Source organism: Symphalangus syndactylus, chromosome 6, assembly GCF_028878055.3.
Source record: "Symphalangus syndactylus isolate Jambi chromosome 6, NHGRI_mSymSyn1-v2.1_pri, whole genome shotgun sequence".
Lineage (NCBI taxonomy): Eukaryota > Metazoa > Chordata > Mammalia > Primates > Hylobatidae > Symphalangus > Symphalangus syndactylus.
The window spans coordinates 56172136-56196567 of record NC_072428.2 but is presented as its reverse complement, the minus strand read 5'-3'; the positions used below and the strand labels follow the sequence as shown (position 1 = coordinate 56196567).

General features: G+C 46.0%; 1 protein-coding gene across 1 annotated transcript in view; it reads left to right on the top strand.

Moving 5' to 3' along the window:
* Positions 1–24432, top strand: part of MAP6 (microtubule associated protein 6) — a 78307-nt gene that overhangs the window by 38845 nt on the left and 15030 nt on the right. Inside the window, exons 2-3 of the mRNA XM_055282968.2 lie at positions 18257–18470; positions 20575–20771. Coding sequence (XP_055138943.1) covers positions 18257–18470; positions 20575–20771 — 411 coding nt within the window. The remainder of the gene's footprint in view (positions 1–18256; positions 18471–20574; positions 20772–24432) is intronic.

Genomic DNA, 24432 nt, shown 5'->3' with positions numbered 1-24432 from the left:
ATAAAATGAAAGTGTTTAGATGTCTGTCCAGCTCTGCTACTCCATGATTCTTATGCAGTCATATTCACTCAGCAAGCCTTTTCTCAGTGCCTGCTCTGTACTGGGCTAGGCTCAGATACGCTCCTGTCCTCTAGGGCATCCAGTTCAGAGACGATATATGCTTGTCGAGATGACTGCAGCAAACTGGGATGCCATGTGGAAGCTGGAGTGAGAGTTTTCATCCTGTCTTAGGGGTCAGTGATGGCTCACAGAGGTGACATGTGTGAGGTCAAGCAAAGAGCATGGGGCCTGGGAGAGCATTCTAGAAAGAGAGCAATATAAGCAAAGACCAGGGGTGTGGATAAGCTACTCAGAGGACGAGAGTGGGAGGCAATGGGCCTACAGAAGTGGGCTGTGCTGGACTGGACCCGTGGTCTGGCTGGGGAGTCTGGCCTTGATCCTCCAGATGCGGAATTAACAGAGGTCTTTTAATCAGGCCAAGCCTATTTTCAACCATGGCAGAAGTGTGCCTCCCTTCTGGTAGTGTAATTTGTGCATGTGATTGGTACCAAATTTTATTTTGATATTTAAGAGAAAAAAGTTGTGGGATTGTTTGTTTTTTGTTTTCTGTACAAAAACTGATTGCTGTAGAACAGTAGGAAAGTGTCAGATCTGAAGTTAATGGTTCACTCTTGAATTTGAATTCTGGTCCTCCTGTTTGTTAGCTGTGTGCCCTTGAGCAAATCGCTCACCTCTCTGGGCTTTGGTTTTCTCATTAGAATGAGGGGAAGTCCCTGCCTGGTGGTGCTGTGTGGGAATTGAGGGCATGTTTGTGCAGCATCTGGTACACATTGTAGGCCCCAACATCCTCTTCTCTTCTCTCCCCCTCAGTCTCAGGATGCCAGCCTGACGACCTGCATAGCTGACAGATAAAGAATGCAGGGTGCTGATGCGAAGGAGGCTTCCTTTGAAATATTAATTGCTTCCCCCAAAGACTAGGTGTTTTCAAGGGCTTTGTTTGCTCAGCTGAATGCACATGACATGATGGGCTTGGACCTGCCATCCCAGGCTGCCTGGAAAATGCCTCTAAAGATGACTCCAAGCGCTGTGGCTGTGTTAGTGAGTTTGTGGGGATGATCTTCCTATGAATGCTGGGAGGGAAGGATTGCAGAAATGTCAGTGCCTCTCCTTCCCTGCCTGAAAATCCCTACTCTTCTAAAACTTCCCTGAGATTCCTCGGCGAGGCCCTTGAACTCCCAGAGCACCTGCTCTCCCCAGGCCCTGGTGTGCACTTTTGTTTTCTTTGTGTTGAGTGAGGCTTACTGTCCCATTCAGCTGAACGTTGTTAGAGGCCAGTTCCCGTCTTTGTGTTACTCTAGGATGCATCCTCAATACGTGTTGAACAGAATCGCCAGCAGAGGCCCAGCGGCATGAAACAATGCTTACTATGTAGGCTGAGCACCTGCTGTGTGCAAAGTGTGTTCAGTAGGCACTTGTTGTCCACTGGAATATGAGCCTGGAGCCAGGTAGGGACGTGTTGTGCAGGTGTTTCAAAAGAACATGGCTATTCTCCTGATGGGTCCATGCATTACGCTGACTTGTGCCCTTAGCCTCTTTCTCTCTACTCCCTTTTTGGCCTATATTTAAGTTGCATCTCAGGTAGAAAAGAGAAGCAGAAAATTCAAGGCAGGGGTAGTTCATTCAGACACAGACTAACGAACATGCTTCAAGCATCAACAGGGCAGCTCGTGGAGCTTGAGATATGGAGTTGGATGGGCCTGGGTTCCAGTCAGGCCCTGACTGGCCATGACACTTCAGGGAAGACCTTGAACCTCTCTGGGAGCCAGGGGGCCTCCAGCCTTACTGGGCTGTGCTGATGGTGAGAGAGTGAGTGCGTGTAATTGCCGCCCACCCCTCTGGCATAGAGAGGAATTAAGGAAGTCATGCAGCCACCCTGAGCAATTGGCCTCTGAGGTGCCGGCCACAGCATATCACTGTCACCCTGGGTCCCAGCCCAGGCAAGTTTTGTGCTATAGCTTCATGATGAAATTCCACATCCCATTTTTGAGGAAGCCTCTCTGGATTTCATGGCCTGAAAAACAAGTCTCACATTTTCTCAGACACTGACACCTCTGAGTATGTCTATTATTTCTCCTAGAGTTAGCAAGTTGCTGAAAAGCTTGCCGAAAGTAAAATTACAATGTGAAAAGAAAGAGAGATATCAAAGCCAGGGAAGGTTAGTTGGGCCTGGGTAAATTAAGTCCATGATTCACTCACCAGACTGCCCACCCGCTGCTGGCCTGGCTGCACATCCCTGATGCACCCCAGAGCTCTGGCCACCGCAAGTGAGACATTGTGGGCAGCCAAGGGTCTCAATGTGGGCAGCCGGGCTTCATTGGCATCACTTCCAGGGAATCAGTAGCAACAAGAATCAAAAGCAGCACAAAATGCAATAGAAGTGGTATTTCATGCCACTTTCATCATGGATGAATTGCTTGAACCCGGGAGGCAGAAGCTGCAGTGAGCCGAGATAGCGCCACTGCACTCCAGCCTGGGCGACAGAGCAAGACTCCATCTCAAAAAAAAGAGTAAGACAAAGGTGTTTATTCTTTGGTTCAGTAACACTGACTTGAGTGCATGCTGAAACGTGCCAGCCTCCAAACCAGGCACCAGGGACGCAGAGACGGGTCAGATGCCACCTCTGCTCTCCTAGGCCCCACAGATGAGCTTGGAAACAAATAACAAAGATCACAGTATAAGTTAGACAAAGAAGGTGAGCATCAAAGGAGGCAGGGATCACCTCCTTGCAAAGGGAAGGGTGTCAGGAAAGGAGATGTTCCAGCTGGATTTTTAAACAGCTTTATTGAGGTATCATTCATATAACATAAAATGCACCCCTTTTAAGTGTATATTTTCATGAGATTTAGTAAAATTATACATTGGTGCAGCTGTCTCTGAAAGACAGTTTTAGCATCCTCCCTCTCACTCACAAGCCTCGGCAACCACTGATCTTTCTGTTTCTACAGTTTGCCTTTTCTAGAATTTTCATATAGTTGGAATCATACAATATGTGGTATATTCTGTTAGCCTTCTTTCATTTAGCATGCTGTTTAAGAGTCATCCATATTGGTTCATTTCTTTTTGTTGCTAAGTAGTATTACATTATATGGATACACTCATTTTGTCTATTCATTAGTTGATGGACATTTAGGCTATTTCCATCTTTTTGTCAAAAATAAATTGACCATATATGTGAGCCAATTTATGATGATGATAAATGTTTAATAACTTTTTCCTACTCTCTGGAAAAAAAAAAGAAGGGCCGTATTTGTCTTATTTATAGTGTTAGCCAATTTCCTGATACGAATACTGTCACATGGCCGCTTTCAAGCTACCAATAGTTTAACAATCGGTTCATCAAATTCCTGAAAATCTAACAATTATTTCTGTAAGCCAGTGTGAGCCAGCTTTAGCACACTTCTGTATGCAAAGATCTATTTCTGAACACTCTATTCAGTTCATAGATCTATATGTCTATCCTTATGCGAGTAACACACTGACTGATTACAATAGCTTTATAAGTTTTGAAATCAGGTAGTGTAAATCTTCATACTTTGTTTCTCCTATTCAAAATTGTTTTGGCAATTCTAGATCTTTTGCATTTCCCTATAAATTTTAAGATCAGCTTGTCATTTTCTACAAAGAGTCCTGCTGGGATTTTGATATTAGTTGCTTCGAATTTATAGATCAATTTCTAGAGAGTTGCCATCTTAACAATGTTGACTCTTGCAGTGTATGAATATGGTGTATCTCTTTATTTATAATATTTCTTCAATCTCTCTCAGCAGCATTATGTAGTTTTCAGTGTATAGCCATTGCACTTTTTTTACATTTATTCCTGGCTGAGTGCAGTGGCTCATACATGTAGTCTCAGAACTTTGGGAGGCCAAGGTGGGAGGATTGCTTGAGCCCAGGAGTCTGAGGCTGCAATGAGCCGTGATCACACCCCTGCACTCCAGCCTGGCTGACAGAGTGAGACCTTGTCTCCTTAAATTAAAAAATAAATTAAAAATTTAAAAAACTTATTCCTATTGTATTCTGCTTGATATTATTGTGAATGAACTTTTAAAATTTTATATTCCCATTGTCTGTTACTAGTATGTAGATGTACAATTAATTTTTATGTATTGATCTAGCATCCAGCAATCTTGCTAAAGTCACTCATGTTTTCTAGTAGCCTTTGTTGGGTTTTTTGTTGTTGTTGTTGTTGTTTTTGGTTTTTTTGAGATGGAGTCTTGCTTTGTCGCTCATGCTAGAGTGCAGTGGCATGATCTCAGATCACTACAACCTCCACCTCCCGGGTTCAAGCGATTCTCCTGCCTCAGCCTCCCAAGTAGCTGGGATTACAGGCACCCACCACAACACCTGGCTAATTTTTGTATTTTTAGTAGAGACGAGGTTTCACCATGTTGGCCAGGCTGATCTCGAACTCCTGACCTCAAGTGATCCACCCACCTTGGCCTTCCAAAATGCAGGGATTACCCGGCCAGTTCCTGAGTATTTTCTAAATGCAAGATTATGTTATATGCAAATAATGACAGTTTTGTGTCTTCTTTTCTAATCTGTATGCCTTTAACTTCTTTTCTTGTTTTATTATGGATTACCCGGCCAATTCCTGAGTATTTTCTAAGTGCAAGATTATGTTATATGCAAATAATGACAGCTTTGTGTCTTCTTTTCTAATCTGTATGCCTTTAACTTCTTTTCTTGTGTTATTATACTGACTATGACTGTCAAAGAATGTTGAATAGAAGTGTTGAAAGTGGGCATCCCTACTCTGTTCCTGATCTTAGGGGGAAAGCATTTGGTCTTTTACCATTGAGTATTATGTTAGTTGTAGGGTTTTTGTAGATATCCTCTAGTAAGTTGAGGGAGTTCCCCTCTATTTCTAGATTGATGATATTTCTTTCTCTCTTTCTTTCTTTCTTTCTTTCTTTCTTTCTTTCTTTCTTTCTTTCTTTCTTTCTTCTTTCTTTCTAAGTAAAGATAGGGTTTCATTATGTTGGCAAGGTTGGTCTTGAACTCCTGGCTTCAAGTGATCTGCCTGCCTTGGCCTTCCAACATGCTGGAATTACAAGAGTGAGCCACCACGCCCAGCAATATTTCTTTTTATCATGAAAGGGTGTTAGATTTTGTCACATGCGTTTTCTTTTTTTTTTTGAGATGGAGACTCGCTGTGTCACCCAGGCTGGAGTGCAGTGGTGCAACCTTGGCTCACTGCAAGCTCCGCCTCCTGGGTTCATGCCATTCTCCTGCCTCAGCCTCCCAAGTAGCTGGGACTACAGGCACCCACCACCACGCCTGGCTAATTTTTTGTATTTTTTAGTAGAGATGGGATTTCACCATGTTAGCCAGGATGGTCTCCATCTCCTGACCTCGTGATCCTCCCGCCTCTGCCTCCCAGAGTGCTGGGATTACAGGCGTGAGCCACCGCGCCTGGCCTGTCACATGCTTTTTCTAAGAATATTGAGATGATCATATGGTTTCTGTTCTTTATTCTGTTACTGTATGATGTATTATCCTAATTGATTTGGAATGTTAAACTGAGCTTGTACTCCTGGGATAAACTTTACTTGGTCGTGGTGTTTAAATCTTTTTATGTTGTTGGATTTGATTTGCTAATATTTTGTTAAGAGTTTTCACATCTGTATTCATGAGGAATATTAGCCTGTAGTTTTCTTTTCTTGCGATGTCTTTGGCTTGGCATCAGGGCATCAGGGAAATGCTGTCCTCTTAAAATGAGTTGAGAAGCATTCTCTTTTCCTCTATTTTCTTTTTTTTTCTTTCCTTCTTTCTTTTTTTTTTTTTTTCTCTTTTGAGTCAGAGTCTTGCTCTGTCACACAGGCTGGAGTGCAGTGGCACCATCTCTGCTCACTGCAAACTCCACCTCCTGGGCTCAAGCCATCCTCCCACTTTAGCCTCCCAAGTAGCTGGGACTATAGGCATGAGCCACAACACCCAGCTAATTTATAGATATATTTTCGTAGAGATCGGATTTCACCGTGTTGGCCAGGCTGGTCTCAAACTCCTGGGCTCAAGCGATCCACCTACCTCGACCTCCCAAAGTACTGGGATTACAAGCTTGAGCCACCATGCCCAGCCTCTTTTTCTCTATTTTCTAAAAGAAGTTGTTAGGATTGATGTTTATTTTTTCTTTAATGTTTGATAGAATTCACCAGTGAAGCCATCAAGCATCAGACTTTCTTTGTGTAAAGATTTTAAGTTGCTAAGAGAAATGTATATCAATACCAAAATGAGATACCATCTGATGGCAGTCAGAATGGCAGTTATTAAAAAGTGAAAAAATAACAGATGCTGGTGAGGTAGTGGAGAAAAAGGAATGCCCATACACTGTTGGTGGGAATGTAAATTAGCTCAACCGTTGTGGAAGACAATTCCTTAGAGACCTAAAGACAGAAATACCATTCAACCCGGCAATCCCATTACTGGATATATACCCAAAGGAATACAAATCATTCTGTTATAAAGACACATGCATGTATATGTTCACTGCAGCACTATTCACAATAGCAAAGACATGGAACCAACCTAAATGCCCATCAATGATTGACTGGATAAAGAAAATGTGATACATATTTCTTTTTTTATGTCCTTTGCAGGGACATGGATGGAGCTGGAGGCCATTATCCTTAGCAAACTAACTCAGGAACAGAAAACCAAATACTGCATGTTCTCACTTATAAGTGGGAGCTAAATTATGAGAACACATGAACACATAGAGGGGTACAGCACACACTGGGGCCTTTCAGAATGTGGAAAGTGGGAAGAGGGAGAGGATCAGGAAAAATAACCAGTGAGTACTAGCCTTAATACGTGGGTGATGAAATAATCTGTACAACAAACCCCTGTGACAAACTGTACATGTACCCTTGAACTTAAAAGTTAAAAAATAAATAAATAACAAATAAAAAAGATATGTACAGATTTTTAAAAAAGATTTAAAATTATGAATTCAATTTCTGTACCTAATATAGGTTTATTCAGGTTTTCTATTTCTTCTTGAGTCAATTTTTTTTAAAGCAAATGAAACATTTTTTCAGATTTTTCTCTTTTTTACAAAAACATCCATACATACACAGGGTATGGTGTGTCCTAGGAAAGACACACACTAACACGCACACCTCACTCACAGACACGCTCGCACATACTCCTCGCACACACGCCTCACGCACACACTCACACACACTTTCCTGCTTGGCCCCAGGCCTGGACCTCCAAAAGCCTTAAAGACTTTTCCAGATCAGCCTCCCCTCCCCATGTCTGTATCTTCTCTCCCACCCCCTCCCTGTCAGCCGGCCTAGTCCTTTGTGGGGCAGGAGTCACAGCTGTGGTGGGGGAGGCCCCAGAAACAGAGAAGGCTCACGAATCAGGCAGTGGCCGAGGGGTCCCAGGGATATACTGTGCTTCTGGGGGAGATAAAGGGTTTGGCACTATTGGATCAGGAAGCACAGGATTCCCAGAGCACCTGTCGGCTCTATCAGGGCATCAACAGGAGGTCAGTGTAGGGGGGCCTCTGGCCAGGGCAGGGACCAGATGGAGGTTTGCCGGTCTCGACTGTCAGGGAGCTTTGTCTCAGTACCCGGTGGGGTGGGGAAGCTTCCAGAGTCATCTGAGGAAGCAGGTGAAAGGGACTCCCCCTGCACTCAGGGATGAGTCAATTTTTTTTTTTTTAAGTCTCACTTTGTTGCCCAGGCTGGAGTGCAATGGCAAGATCTCGGCTCACTGCAACTCTACCTCCCAGCTTCAAGCAACTCTCCTGCCTCAGCCTCCCAAGTACCTGGGATTACAGGCGCCCACCACCATGCCTGGCTAATTTTTGTATTTTTAGTAGAGATGGGGTTTCACCATGTTGGTCAGGCTGGTCTCAAATTCCTGACCTCAAGTGATCCTCCCACCTCAGCCTCTCAAAGTGCTGGGATTACAGGCGTAAGCCACCATGCCCAGCCAAAAGTCAATTTTATAATTTTCATCTTTCTAAGAATTTGCCTACTTCATGCGTATTGTCAAATTTATTGACATCGAATTGTTCCCAGTATTCCCTTATAAAACATTTTAAAGAGTAAATTAGCATGGTTCTCAATAAGTCATAAAATGATGTTATTTTTAGTGCCAGCTTTGTTTAAAACACATTAAGCACTTTTTTCAAAAAAAAAAAAAGCAGAAACTTAGGTTTATGGAGTACTTCACTAGATGTACCGTACTATGTCCTTGGCAGTTTTTACAGAGTATACTGTCAGAACCCTAGGTTACCCCCCGAAGGAGCAGCACTCCCTCCCACCTTTCAGGTCTTATCTCCCTTCAACATTTCCATTTCCAGTCTAGGGAACCGTCTTTCTGCAAGGACGGACACAGATCATTGGGGACCCAGCTAACCAAAAGAGTGTAGCCTTCTCTTCTTAATCTCAACTGAGAACTCTGTGGCCTTGTGGCACAACCACCCCAGCATTCCTAGGTCTGGTAAACCCTGACAGTGATGGGGAAATGGTTATGGGGAAGTTTTCTTACAACCTATCACTTCTCATCTATCTCTTATTTCTTTCTACTTGAGGTATATTTGTAAGTGTACTTGTCTTAACTCTCACACTCCCCCACTCTTATCTACCACCTCGGCCAACCGTAGGTTTTCTTATTTTGCACCATTTTTCTTCGTACAGTTTCTAATAAATACTGCAATTGAAATTAATTTGTGTAGAATCAAACTGATTCCTAGTTTGAGTTTTTGGGTTTTTTTGTTTTTTTGTTTTTTTTTTTGTTTTTTTTTTGGAGACAGTCTTGCTCTGTTGCCCAGACTGTAGTGCAGAGGCATGATCTTGGCTCACTGCAATCTCTGCCTCCCAGGTTCAAGCCATTCTCCTGCCTCAGCCTCCTGAGTAGCTGGGATTACAAGCACCCGCCACCACACCTGGCTAATTTTTGTATTTTGGTAGAGAGGGGGTTTTACCATGTTGGCCAGGCTGGTCTCGAACTCCTGGCCTCAAGAGATCTGCTGGCTTCAGCCTCCCAGGGTGCTGGGATCATAGGCTTGAGCCACCGTGCCCAGCCTAGTTTGAGCAGTTTTCGTTTTTAACTATCCGTCCTCATGGTTTTATACACATTGTGCCTGTGGACTTTCTTTGAATGAGACATTGTTTCCCAGATGCACAAGGGCCTCTAAGCTGCAGGCCACCCATAACTAGACTTAGATAGCAGCTATATGCAGAATGAGCCATTTACCTAGTACAGGGGCCCAAACCTTGACACCTATTATTGCCAGATGTTACCCATACAAATCTTTCTATGTAAGAGAGAGGGAGCATTCTTTTCTATTAATTATCTACTCAGATTAGCTTCAAACTTTTCTTTATAGACTTGACCATTTTTTGTCCAAGTATGTGCTTTCCTCATTTTATAAAATCATCATCCGTGGTATACATGTACTTACTGGATATTAACGGAGGAAAAAAATGATCCTAAATAATTAGAACACTGGCGTTCTCTATGCAATACTTTTTTCTCCCTCTCACACAAAAGAAACTGAGAGCTGCGCACAAGCATGTACACATACATAGATCTTCAAGCTCCTCTCTCGGCCCAGTCATTTCTGGCCAGGAGAAAGCAATCTTCCACTACCTTCTAAAGGAGACAGAAGCTCTCTACACCACTTGCAACCCTCTAGGCCCCAGGTTGTTCTTTCTTTTTAATCTGCAGATCCTACTTCCATTAACCACCTCCTGACAATAGCTTGGCAACCGACAGCATTCAGCAACTGCCTCCATCAGACTGCACGAAGGAGACGGTTTCCCTTCTTCAGGAACATTTTACAATAACAAACGTAGACAAGATTTTTGAACGGAGACTTAACATGTTTCCATGGCAACATAAATCACCTACGAAAATCTGTAGGAAGACTTTAGACCCTTAAGACTTAAAAGCACTGTCTTCTTCCTTCGTAAAGCAGTCGAGGAATGTCAAAAAAATTTTATGAAGAAGATGGGGAAAGTATTTTACTTTCCCAGGATTTAGACACATAATAAATAATAAATACTTAGATACATAATAAATAAATTCCTCTTCCCTTATGAACAGAAAAATGGAATTTTTGTATGATCATAGTTGGCAGCAATCCATTATTCTAAGTCTCTGCTCTTATCAAGAAATGATTTGTACCAATTAACACATGTAGATGTTCTTCACAGCAGTAAAACTTCTTCCTTATATAATTCTATTTCCTTGTTTCTTGTAAATATCAGCGTTTTTCAAATTAGCAATGGAAGCACAGCCTCCCCTCTGTTCTTTTACAACACTTTCCAGGGCCAAACCCCACCCCCCACCCCCCGCCGCCCCGCACACTCCTGTTGGCTCCCTCCCTCCCTCTTCTGGGGCCTGGCCTCATCAGTGACAGGCTGTCTTCAGGCTCTCCCTCTATAATTGCTCTTTCAGTATCTCCCCTTGAATGACTGCAAGCAACTGTGCTTAAGTGGAACAAGGTCTTAAAAAGGGAACATCTGTTTATAGTGGGTACTCAGTATTGGAGATTCAATTAATCAGGCATTCATTGAATGCTACTTTGTTCAAGTCTAACTTGAAATGCGCTCAGAAAGAAGCCTGGCGCTGGAAGCTGCTGTCCAAATTTTGCCCACTCTGGGCACCAGAATGTTGACTGCAGCATTCAGAAGTATAACAATAGCTATCACAGATATTTGATTATCTGTGTAATTGTTGATCTCTCCCCACCTGACAACAAGGTCTATGGAGGGAAGAGCTTCATCTCTCTGTACACACTGCATTTCTAGCTCCGTGTCTGGAGCACAGAAGAAATGCAATAATTTTTCTTGAATAAACGACTCTGTAATGAAAGTCAGATACACTTATTATGCACGTGTCTACCATGGGCTTGTAATTCTGATATGAACGTCCAGGTCCTCTTCAACTAAAGAACTGCTTTACATTCTTTCTTATTTAACCCCCACATCAATTCTGTGAGTAGGCCGTATGTAAATCCTTTACAAATGAGTTCACCAGTGTTCAGAGCAGGCAAGACCTGGCCCGTGGGTTAGAGCTAGGATGGATGTATCTCACTCCAGAGCCAGTTCTCTTTCTAGTAACTCATCATCATCATCTGGCCCAGGTTCCATGCTTTCTCTCACCCTGTTAATCTCTGTCTGCACTTCCGAAAGGCTTGCATGTGCTGTGTGCTCTGAGACATCATTTTCTTCTGTGATGGTCTGTGTTTCTTTTTTCTGCTTATGACCTGGATCCAAGGCAGGTGCATCTTTATCAGCTTTGCTGCACTGGAGGCTTTGCTACCTTCTAAAGAAGGCTGCAGCCGGGCGCGGTGGCTCATGCTTGTAATCCCAGCACTTTGGGAGGCCGAGGCGGGCGGATCACGAAGTCAAGAGATCGAGACCACGGTGAAAACCCCGTCTCTACTAAAAATACAAAAAATTAGCCGGGCGTGGTGGCGGGCGCCTGTAGTCCCAGCTACTCGGAGAGGCTGAGGCAGGAGAATGGCGTGAACCTGGGAGGCGGAGCTTGCAGGGAGCCGAGATTGTGCCACTGCACTCCAGCCTGGGTGACAGAGCGAGACTCCGTCTCAAAAAAAAAAAAAAGAAGGCTGCAGACCATTCACCCTGTTTCTTACAACAGAGCATGACTTCTCTCCATTAAGGTCATGCTGCAGCTCTGCTGGAAACTTGAACTTGTGTGCTCTGCTTACATCAGTATTTTCTGTCTTGCTGAGATGACACAAGTATTTTAAACGCTTTTTGATGAGAAGAGAAAATTTTCTGATTGGGGTTTGTATTAGAATTTGTTGCTTGCAACAAATTACTCCAAAACTTAGCCATGTAAATGGCAATAAGTATTTTTGATCTCATAAAGTTTCTGAGGGTCAGTAATCCAGGAATGGCTTAGCTGGATGGTTTGAGCTCAGGGTCTCTCAGGAAATCATGTGAAGGGTGGTTTGGGTCTGCTAGGACTTTTCACCCCCATGGCTTTCGGGAGGAAGCCTCAGTTGCTCCCAACACGGGCCTCTCCACAAGGGCTACTTGAATGTCCTTACGACATGGCAGCTTGCTGCCCCAGAGAGAGTAATCCCAGAGAGAATACAAGGAGGAAGTTACAAAGCCTTTAATAAGCCACTCTCAGAAGTCATGCACCACCACTGCCACCACCTTCTGTTTGTTAGAAGTGAGTCCCCAAGTCCAACCACACTAAAGAGGAAGGAATTAAGCTCTACGTAAGGTAGAAGTGTCAAAGAACTTGTGGGCATATTGTAGGAAGTTGTATAGATGCCATGAGATGTTGCATAGCAACTTTACATCCCCTCCCTGGCTGGAGCAGCCGCGGGGAGGTGGGAGCTGCATTCCACATCCCTGTCGTAGACATGGTGAGACTTACATAGATGCAAAAGTACAGTCTTTACTCTCAGGGATGGCACAGTCTGGGAGGGAAGAAAGTCATCTACACAGGTAGCTTGAGATAAAATATAGCACAGTGCATGCTACAGAGAGGTGCAGGTCAGAGAAGGAACAAAGAGACCAGAAAGGAGGAGTTGAAGGTAGAATGTTTGTTGACTGCTCTGAAAACTTTGCCTGATCAGCAAGATCCCAAAGTCCTGCTTTGGCAGCTGCTGTGAATGTGACTATATGGCTGTTCAAAGGTTCTGGAGGAGCAGCCCAAAAAAGTCTTGCCCACTAAGTCTCCATGAGATGGCTCAAACTGGGCCTGGCTCTGCCATCCCTTAGTAGGGGGTTGAAGGCTGGCCCAGCCTTCTCTCCATAAATTTTCCTAGCACAAATAAGCCATCAAAGAGTCATTTAAACCCAGATCTGAATATATTGATTGAGCCCACTCATCTGCAGTTCACCCACCCACCAGGGGATATCATAGCCCCAGACCCTCTTTCTGCCCCTGCAGGATTGTGTATGAGATATGTCATGCATCAAGGCTCAAATAACAGGGTCCACCAGAAGCTCTGTTGTGGAGGGGACAGCAGGCCTTTGGTGACGCAGTTAGAGAGCACCCTGTCCCTGTGACTTCTACACATCACAATACTAGAGAAGCTGTGGCATGAGGAGCATCTCTGGGATGTCAGGAGTAGAAACTCATGGATATGGGACCCTCCCAATGTGTCCAGGGCCTCACTGTGGTGTACACCCAAGCTGACTGAAGGGAAGGGCTTTCTTGTGATTTCTTCCAGGAGCCAAAGTGGCCATGAGCTTGAAGGACACCAAGACAAGCTTGGGTTACACATCCATCCCCAGGTGTGAGCTTTGGAGTCAGGCATTCCCATGCCACCGAGAAGCAAGTGTCTGCCCCATGTAGGGCAGGGAAGGAAGGGCTCAGGAGTAGGTGACATCGGCTGACCAGAAATAAATCTAATAATAGCTACTTCCATTAAGTGCCCACTGAATGTCAAGCCCTTAAATCCTGTGAAGAATGTAAAGAAGATATGGAGCGTGGCCCTGGGTGGCAGCACAGGGTGTGGGAGACAGGCAGGGATTGGAGTCCTAGCCTGGCTCGACCCTAACCTGCAGCCTGACATAGGATACCCCTTTGCAGCCATGCAAATAAGACTGGACTCAAGAGTAGGATTCTGTCATAAATTTTGTCTTATCTTATTCTTTAAGAGAGACAGAATGGACTCATGAAAGAATTGAAGAATGGCATGAAACTGCCTTGTAACCACAAAGATGGCCAGTAAAGTAAATGGGCCAGGAGCTGAGAGATGGGAAATTTTGGGTTGAGTAACCCAGGAGAGGTTCCTGGAAGAGGAGAACCCTGAGCTGGGCCTTAAAGAATAGCTAGTATCGGGGCAGACTGATAGGAGGAGAGCACTATCAATGGAGAAACAGTGCTGCTTCGCTCAGAAACTTTCAGCAACTTCCCAGGCACAGCACATGCTTCCAAACATGGCATGCAGGCTCTGTGTCGCCTGGCCCCAGCTCCTATCCAGCCTGGGCGCCTTGCACAGCCTCCAAGACCCCACCTTGCACCCTGAGCAGCCACTCTGATCAGTTACCTGCTCTCTCTGTACCTGCCATACAGACTCAGACTGGTGCCTGAATTCCCTTCATCCGCTTTTCTGTTGACATCCTTCAATAACCCTTTCCCCAGTCCTCACTCCCCTTCAGAGTTAAGCATTCCTTTCCCTCTTGCCCTCTGAACCCTGTCCCATTTGATTCATCCTGTCTTTTCTTAGGATCATACATGGTCAGGTCTAAATACCTGAACTCTAGACACCTCATCCATGGCTTACACATCCCTGTGGGGTACATTCCATGCCCTTCGCTATTGTGTGGCAGATGCCAAATGAATGGATGAGTGGATGAATGAATGAATGAATGAATGATCAAGAAAAAATATAGTTGCACAGGAAGGGGAGACCATGTTACAGGGGACCATGAATTTCTGTCAAGAGGCACTGGGCATGACAGGGCAAGAATGTGGCCCATACTGCTCTCAGTCTAGCATCTCAGGGCTGGAGGAGCTTAGGTGCCATCTAGCCCGGTCTGTGTCATGTAACTCCTCTACAGCATTGCAGGCAGCAGGCCAGGCCCTACACAGGCACCTCCAGTGAGGGCAGGCCGAGCACACTGCAGCTCTGGCACATTGCTGAAGTGTAGTGGGAAGGCTGTGGGCTGTGGAGCCTGACTGACCTGAGCTCAGACCCCAACTCTGCTATTTGCTAGTTGCATTGCCTTATGCAAGCCACTTAACCTCTCTGAGCCTTGGTTACCTCCTTTATACAAGGGGTTCATAATAGTACCTGTTCTCAAAGTTGTTATAAGAACTATAGAGAATATACAAAATAAAACAAAATCCTCCAGCTATAAAAGGCAACTGATGAATGGTAGCTAATTTTCTTTCTATGACATAATATTAGTTGTTGTATGTGATTAGAGAAGGTTTTAGGGAGAGTTCAAAGAAAGTTCTTTTTCTCTCTTTTATTTTTTATTTTTTCATTTTTTATTATTTGGCTCATTTTCACACCTTGACGAAGTTTCTAAGAAATGGAATTTGGGCTTAAACCTAACCATCTGTCATAATTACAGTGAACCTATCCTGCAACTCATTAGCAAGGTCTCATGTGAAGATGATGTACCAGAGTTGTTCAAGATCAGGGGTTACCAAACTTTCCCACAGGGACATGTCCCACTGTTAGTGCTCACAGGTGAGACACTTCCCAGCCCGCAGGGGCCACTGCAGGGATGCAGGAGGCTGCAGAGGCTGGTCTGCAAGAGGTGACCCAGAAACAGTGCTTTGGAATAGGGTACACCTATCTCAGTGCTAGTTCTGAAGGTAGGCAGGGGTGCAACAGAGAATCCAAGTTTCTGCCAACATGTGTTCGGGAGCCAGGTTGTTACTGATTGGGTCCTGGGAGGCCCAGGCCCAAATACCAGGAGCCCATCTAACAGGCAAGGCTTCAACTCTGAAGGATAGAGGGAAGGAGGGAGGGACTGTAGCCTCTGGCAGGTAACGGTGGCCACAGCCCCAAATGTTCCCTGGGCCAGCCCTAGGCCTGTGTGTAGGGCCAAAATCGTTCAGAAGTCAGGTCAGGAAGGAGGATTGAACCTAAAGAAGGTGGAGAAGTGAGGAGGAGGGGTGAGGAAGGGATCCAAGAATAGCCTTGTTGCTGGGGTGTGTGGGATGCCGTGAACAGAATCAGGAGAGCCTCAACCTCTTTCCAAAGCCCATTTTCCTCCCAATTTCCACGTCTCAATGGGGGCTACCGCCCCCCAGCCAGAGTCCTGGAGTCTCTCCAGATACCCCCTTGACCTCACCTCATGAGTTTCCAAGTCCTGCCCATTCTCCCTCTTGACCCAGCACCCTCTTCTCCACCCCCTGCTTCCCCTACTTCCTAACGGCAGTCTCCTGCCTGGCCTCTTGCCTCCACTCTTCCCTTCTGTCCACGATTCACACTGCTCTCAAAATTCTCTTTCCAAAACTAACCAGGCCACACTCATCCTTGGCTTGAAATCATTTGGCAACCCTTAGTTACAGTGGAGACCGTCCCCTTAACATGGCTGGCAGGTCCTCCATGGCCTGTCTAGCCTCTTATGCCCTTCCCCACTAAATGTGAGCCCAGCCACCCACACTGCCTGCAAGTCCCCACAGGGCCTTTTCCTACTCACTTGGGTTCCGTAGCACCCAGCATCCTGTTAGGCAGACCATAAGCACTCAGTACATATTTCGTGAATGAATGAATGAATGAATGGGTGAAAATGAATGATGAGGGAATCCAGGAGGAGAAAATAATTTTTGGCAGGGAAAACAAGATGATTTGGTTCTAGGGACATTGAGTCTGAGTTGTTGGTAGGTGTCTTTTTCCATTTTCTGTTGCCTATAAGAGAATATCTGAAACTGGGTAATTTATAAGAAATAAAATGTATTCCTTACAGTTCTGGAGGCTGGGAAGTCCAAGGCCAAGGAGACATATCTGGTGAGGGCCTTTTTGTTGGTGGGGACCCTGCAGAGTCCTGAGGCAGCACAGGGTTTCACATGGTGAGGGGGCCAAATATGCTAGTTCAGGTCTCTTTTCCTCTTCTTACAAAAGCCACCAGTCCCACTCCCATGGCAACTCATCAGTCAATTGCCTATTAATACACTAATCCAGGAATTGGTTAATTCATTCATGAGGGCAGAGCCCTCATTACCCAGTCACCTCTTACAGGCCCCACCTTTCAATACTGCCACACTGGAGACGAAGTTTCAATGTAAGTTTTAGAGGGGACAAACATTCGAACCATAACAATGGGGCATCTATGTGGGGACCCCGGCTGCACTGGAAAGGAGAGTCTGAAGCTCAGGGAAGGGTCTCTTAAAAGCCAGTAGTCTCTCTTCACATATGAGCCAGTTCCCCTAGAGAAATACGGAGATCAGGAGATCAAATAACCGGCAAGTGGCTCAGTGTTACCAAATCAGCTTTATCAACTAAGACAGCCTCAGAGCTAGAAGGACATTATAAGGACCTCGTTTGGCCTAATTCTTTCATTTTACAAATGAGAAAACAAATGCTTAGAGCAGGGAAAGGCCTGCCAGCATAAGGCAGTGCTAGCACCAGAGCCCGCGTGTCTCCGTCGCAGTCCAAGCTCTTTCTCCTGCCTCCTGCGGCCTCCTTGTTCCTGGCACTCCTCACTGAGCCCTGAAGGAGGGAGTCATCAGTGAGGGAGACAGTGGGCCTCCTTTCCCACAATGCAGCTTTTTGTGCCCCCAAAGGAGAACAGACCCAATAAAAACTCCAGAAGCCACAGAGCTCATGCATTGATTCTCGTGCACTTAACAAACAGAATAGACCCTCGTGGCCTCCGTCAGCAGCTACATTTTTTAACTCTGTTTTGAACATTGTCAGCCATCTACTCTCCAGCCCTATAACAGATCATAAACAGCTGATTAGAAACCACGAGATGGATTGCAGAGAACAAGAAAACTGACACATTGACTCAAAAAAGCAGCAGATGAGGATCATTTAGGATAAGGACCAATAGCCATTTACACCAGACCACATGAAGATGCTCCCACAGACACACAGCCCAACACAAGTCGTAGTTGTGATCTCCCAGTTATGTTCAGTCTGTGTTGCTTACTAACAATCTGCAAATATTTAGACATTTCACAAGGATGTTCATCTAAAGTGATTAAGATTGTTAAGTTCTGGTACTCCAAGAAGCAAGCCCTCTGCTATTCAAATGGGGGAATTATCCTCAAGGAATCTGGGCAACAAAAGTTCTTCATTATGAAAAAGGGGGGAAGGGAACTGGCATTCATTAATATGCCACAATATATCAGACAGTGTGCCTAATACATTGTCTCATTTAATTTCACAACTCTTCAACTTTGCACATAGCAGGCACTCAATATTTTTTGACTTCGTGAATGACTGAACGGGTTGGGTTTTTTCAGTCTCATTTTCAAGATTGGGAAAAAGAGCCCTGAAGATTAGAATTGCCTGCCCATGGTCACACAGTGTGGAGCTGGGAGCCTGATCTCTTTCTCCAAGGCACAACTGCTATTGCCACAACCCAACCTGGGTCAACTTTGCAAGAAGGGAGACTTGCAGTCTTCCTTATGAAAGAGTGAGGCTAACCCTCCAGCCACCCTTCAGTCAATGCTGCAAGCACTGATGGAGAGCTTGCTGTGTTTGCAGCCCTGTGTCAGGAGCTCTGCTTCCAGGCAGATGATGCTTCATATCACATATGCTTTCTTTGACTAACAGGAATGAATTCAGGGCATGGACGGACATCAAGCCTGTGAAACCAATAAAGGCCAAGCCCCAGTACAAGCCCCCAGATGATAAGATGGTTCATGAGACCAGCTACAGTGCTCAGTTCAAAGGAGAGGCCAACAAGCCAACAGCGGCTGACAATAAGGTCATTGATCGCAGAAGAATACGCAGCCTCTACAGCGAACCCTTCAAGGAACCCCCAAAGGTGAGACAGACCTTGTGGGAACCCATCAGCATAGCCTGGACCGTAAGGGTTAACTGCAGCAGAGCATGGGGTGGGCTGCTGTCAAATCTGGCCCAGCCCCCATGGGCACCTTTAAAATCCCTGCTTCCTCTAAAGCACACTGAGACCCAGGGGCATCTTCAGTAGGAACCTTCGTTAAACTCAAAGGGAATATTAAAGAGAAACATCACCTAAAATAAAGACAGCTTAAAGGCTGGCAGATTTCCAGGGAATTAGCTTCTGATTTTGAGAAATCCAGATAAACAGTGGCAGAAAACCTCACCTGAGCCCTAAATCCCCTTGTCTTAAAATAGATGTGCTTGGGCCCCAGAAGGGCTGGCTCAGTATTGTAGGCCCCCATGCCCGGCTCCCTCCCACTAGACCCTGCCTTGCCTCAACCTTGGCTCCAATCACTGGACCCTTTCTTCCCTCCCTAGTCCCTGAAAAGCACCTGCCTTCTCTCATCTTCTCGGGCTAAACACCATCCACTATGACTTCTCAGTCTGTCACAACACACCTATCACATCAGCTATAATATATGTTCCCAGCAATTTGTTACCAAAATGAACAGTTTGTGAAAGTGGACTCAAGGATTTTCCTAAGGTAACATTCCTCCACCTTACATAGGAGTTCGTGATCAGGAGAAGCATGTTGGAGATATAGCTGGTGAAGCAGGAATCATATAAGCCATGCAACCTAGCATCTTCTGATGTCAGGCCCCATGGAATTGTACAAACATCCACTGTCCTCTCTATAATAGCAGAAAATGTCTGAGAACCTAAATAACTCTAGAACCTAATTAGCCTTTTCTCTGCTTTTGTCCTAAAGTCTTACACTTAAGTGGAGTTTCCTATTTGGCCCAGGACCAGTTTATGGGTAAGGTAACTAACCGACCCAGTTTGCCTGGGATTCTTCCATTTTAGCACTGAAAGTTCTGTGTTCCAGGAAACCTCTCAGTTCCAGGCAAACCAGGACGATTGGTTCCTTTCCTTACAGGTCAGGAGTGACTGAAAACCGCTGCACCTCAGTGAGTGAATGATCAAGCCTGCAAGGCCCAGCATCAGCTCTGTCCATCCAGAGATGGCGTGGCACCCGGGGCATGGGGTCAGCACTGGGCAAAAGAGGACGTAGAGAAAGAAGGAGGGAAAATGAAGGAAACTAAATCTAGAGATAGATGAGGGGGGTGGCCTATTGAGAGATCACTTTCAGTGACTCCGAAGTTTCCTGAGAAAGAGCAGGCAAGGCTATCTTCTCCAGATGAAGGGGACAGAGCTAGAGGAGGGAGGCTGGGGAGACTGGAGTGAGCTTAGAACAGCTGCTCTGGGGAAAATGGTGGGGGAGCCAGGCAGAGAGGAGGAGCAGAGTTCTGGTGGTGGAAAGCCTAACTGAGACTGGAGACACCCCCCTGCCGAAAGCATCTCAGCGAGGATGCTTCTCCGTATGGGTGAGCCAGCCTAGAGACAGAACAGGGGAAGCCAGCGGGTGCTGCAGCGACCCACCGCCCCAGAACATCTGCATCTTACATCAACAAAGGTTTATTTCTCATTAATGTCCATTGTGGGTTGGCTGCCACTCTAACCCTCGTTGCCTCTTCATCTGGGTCTCGGGTGGCGGAGCAGCCTCTCTCTGTGGCAGAGGAAGAGAGAGCACTGGGCAGCACAGGCTGACTCTCGAATCTTCCGCCTGAAGGTGACCCAAGTCACTGCTCACATTTCATTGACTAAAGCAAAATCCTTTGCCTGTGGGTGAGTTGAGCAACGTGATGAGCTGTTAACTTCCTACAGGGAGGGGCTCAAATATTGCCCAACAGTGGTATGGCCCACTGCCTGGGGTGGTCGGTGGAAGGCTGGCAGGACAAGGGAGCCCACGTGGCCAGTGTGTGCTGCCAAAGCGACGGAACAGGGAGTTCAGACGGGAGATGCTGAATGCCCTAATGTCCCTGGGAACACCTTACGCACTGTGCTCCACCTGGGCCAACCTCTGTCATTACCATTATTCCTTAATTAACCATATCTTTTCTCTCTAACTTCTCTCCCACTCCCCAACTTTTTGTGTTTCTGTATTTGCGGTCTGTCTCTCCGTACAGGTGGAGAAACCTAGTGTTCAGAGTTCCAAACCAAAAAAGACCTCAGCGAGCCATAAGCCCACGAGGAAGGCCAAAGACAAGCAGGCGGTGTCAGGCCAGGCTGCCAAGAAAAAGAGCGCAGAGGGCCCGAGTACCACCAAGCCAGACGACAAGGAGCAAAGCAAAGAGATGAACAATAAACTGGCTGAGGCGAAAGAGTAAATTTCCCTGCACTTTCCTTTTACTCTTCTCTCTCTCTCCCTCCCCCTAACTTTTTTATTTTAAACCAACAAACCAAAAAAGGCCACAAAATTAATTAGAGGCTTCTCATCTGCCTTGGTCCTCCTGAGTGTTCCAGGAGCTCTTTGGTTTGGCTTCTTTTGATGGAAGAATCCTGCTTCACAGACTGAGTGGCAGGCCTCCTCCTGAGGGCAGCCCCTGGAGCACCAGGAAGCGTTGCCGCTGGCTGTGCCCTCCCCTGGCACTCTGCATGCTGATGAGCAAGGCAGGCAGGTCCGAGAGGCGAAACGAATCTCCCGGCAGTGCTTGGAAGTGTCTGTGGGGTCTCCTCCTCCCAGATCCCCAAGATCTGTGTCACTGGTCGATTTTGAACTTTAGGTACATGTGTTCTTTTCCAAAATTCAGAGAATCGTCACGTGCCACAGAAGCTCAGCCTGGGCTTCAGCAATTGACAAAATTTGAGGAAATATTAAACAAAAACAACAAAAAAAGAAACAACCTTGGCCTTAACGTCAATAAAAGGGAGTTGTGTCTGTTAAGTGGTCTTTTCATAGAATCGTCCATTAGACATGTGTGCCTGTGTTTAGCTTCCTATCAGTGGGCTTTAAATTGTATACCAAGTCATAGATATGCCACTGATAACTAAAACTAGATCAGGGCTGGTGAAAAAGGTTAGGTGTTTTAGGTACATTCTAGCTGTCATAGGAAGATCACAGAAATGAGGAGGCTGTTTTCCTCTGATTCCCCTTGGGCGACCACCTGTCCAGTGCTGCTGGTTTCGCAGAGCGACTGGTTGGAGATGTCTGAGGAAGAAAGTTCAAGGTGTAGGGATAGTGTATTTGGAATCTGACTTTCCGTTTCTGAGACCCAAGGGGGCGTAGACTTAGTGGCAAGTGTGGCGATGTTTGCTGTCCCTTCCTGAACCCCTCTGGTCTGCTCCTCAGAGAGGGCAGCGGTGCCAGGCCTCAGGCCAGGGAGAATGTCTATGACTTAGCTGCAGACTAGGAGACTGCCCTGCTAACTAATTAGCAAGCAGCTTTGACCTCATTAATATATAAAAGCAGCTCTAAGTATATTCCGTGTCGTGTGTGTGTGTGGCCAAAGCCCCCAAGGGTGGCAAGTGCCACCTTCGCTGTGCTAGAATTGTGTTGTAGGAATTAGTCAGGGAGTTGTTGTGAAAAAAAAAACCCAGTCTTGTGAGGGAACACAAAATAGTTACCAGAAAAACAATATTTGCCAATGTGACATGTATATTGCTCAGCACACTCTATATCTCCTATCCTTAAAATCCTCTTGTCCCCTGCATTCTGACACACTGGGCTGCCGTCCGGTGTCAAGCCCCGGCGCAGGCTTGCTCTTCTTTTATAATGAAAGGGGTGAAGAGTGAGGGTCTCCCAGTTCCTTACCTCAAAGTCCCTTTAGGTCCTTCTGGTTTGGAGGAAGTGGAGCCTCCACGAACTCTCTCTTATTCTGACCATTCAGGCAGCAAAGTCTCTGCTTACATCATTTTGGTTGTCACCTTGGGGCTGAGTGAGAAGTCTTTTGCAAATTAATTCGGCATGTGCTGCATGAGCCATAATTATTAACAGTACAGGAATATCAGAAACGAAGTCGTTGGTCAGGCCCACTGCGACCTTCCTTTCTATCTCAGGGTTTGAAACTGTGAGGAAGGAGGAGTGTGAAGGAAGGTAGAAAATGCTGGTGGGTCTCCATGTTTATGAGTCACAGATTTTGAAAGCTATCAGGAAATGGCTAGAGTGGATCCCGGTACTGATTCCAACTCTTTGCCAGCTAATCTTAACATTTAGCAGAAAGCTCTAGCAACATGATCTTAATCGTATCCAGAGAATTTGCCAATGTATGTTCAGTCTCTCAAGATTTGGCATTAGTCAGACATGTTGATGCTAGCCACAATTTGGATTTCTCCATAGAATAATCATTTATTTTTGCAGATCAAATAAATCAGAGTTTACAATGCACAGGGGATCATTTATTTAGCATTCCCTTGCTAGAAGCCTGTGTGCCAGGCACTGTGCTAGGCGTGGTGGGCAGTATAAATAAATCTGTCTCCACAGCCACACAACCAGAGGGTGCACATGACTTGATCCCTATGACCATAAGGGTCCCACAGGCTTCCCCACCCCCCACCCCCACTCACTGCCCCAGGGACCAACTTCCTACCCTGCCCACCCAAGGCTTTAGAGGACCTGTAGCGTGTCTTTTTCAACCTGTCAGTATCCCCTTCTGCTTAACACACCCACTGAGAAAACCCTGTTTGTAGTTCACTTTGACTCTTGAATGTGTCACTTTACTGGCAAGAGACTTCCTTTGATTTCTACTGTTTACAAATAAAACTCAGCCAGTCTCATTCTATATCCCAAACGTACTGAATGAAACTGATTTTGGTTCCACAAGTAGTGTTTGGGTGTTGCCTTCCTGAAGGTGACCAAGCTTCCAAAGCTTGTCCCACTGGCCTCTGTACATTTCCCTGCGGTTCCCCGTCCTTCCCTGGCGAGGGAGCTGGGACTGAAGCTTTCCTGCTGTTTCCCTGCCTGCAAAAGCAGCCCCGAGAGCTGCGCATTGGCTTCCCTCAGCAATCCGTCCTCTGTCCGTGCTCCCATTCGGTCCACATAGCTTTGCCTCTGTGAGCAGACAGGAAGTGTCTAATTACGATTTTGTGGCCTGGGTTTTGTTGCATACCAGAGATTGTCTATGTAACATGTAGCGCACACCTCTCTTGGTGCTATTTCATTCCTGCTGTAAGAGAATGACAAAAATATTCATGTATAGCCAATTGATTGTGACGTGCTTGTGGTCTGTGCTTGCTCAGAAAAACAAACAAACAAACAGTTTTTCCAATTATAAATAAATACTAAAGACGAACACCACTTTCTTGATCTTATTTCCTTGGTGAGGCCCACCTGAGTAGGTGAAGGAACGAACCTTTTCCATTTGAGCCATTCTCTGCAAGATGAGCTGTGCCCTGCAGTCTTCCTGGGGCTCTCCATAATGCAGCTTGACTCTTTTAGATTGCCTCTCAGATACTATTGGCAAGCAGTCAGAGCTAAGTTTTGGGAAAGCGAAGATGGACCGGGAGACGCACTGGCCAAAAAGGTAGTGTAACATTTTGATCCAATGTTGCCGGGAAGAGCGACCGCCTGCACTGAGCACCACCTTGCCACGCTGGGAGGCTGGGCTCTGACTCTCTGCCTCCTTCCTGTCAACTGGCAGGACTGTCGTTTCTGGCTTTTTCTCCTCCCAAGGGATGGCAGAGATGCTTTCACTTGCTCAGTTAATCTATGGTCACTGTGGATGTTCCACCCGTAGGGGGCTGGCTTACTGTGGGTTATGGGGGTGACAGTTGTGTGTGTGCCTTATGTGGGGGTGCTGAAACAGCCACCAGACAGGCCACCAAGCAACAACAGATCAGGTAGTTGGGAACTCAGATGAAGGACAGGCTTCTTCCAACTAGGGCTGGGGAGTCGCAGAAGGCTTTGTGGCAGAGGGAGTCCTGGAAAGCAGCTGGGGTGTGGATATGTAAAGGCAAGGCCACTGCAGGGAGCAAGTCTAGAAATGGAAAAGTGGGGGGGCTGGGTGGGAACCTGGAAGCTAGGACCAAGTTTGCCCACTTTGTTATCC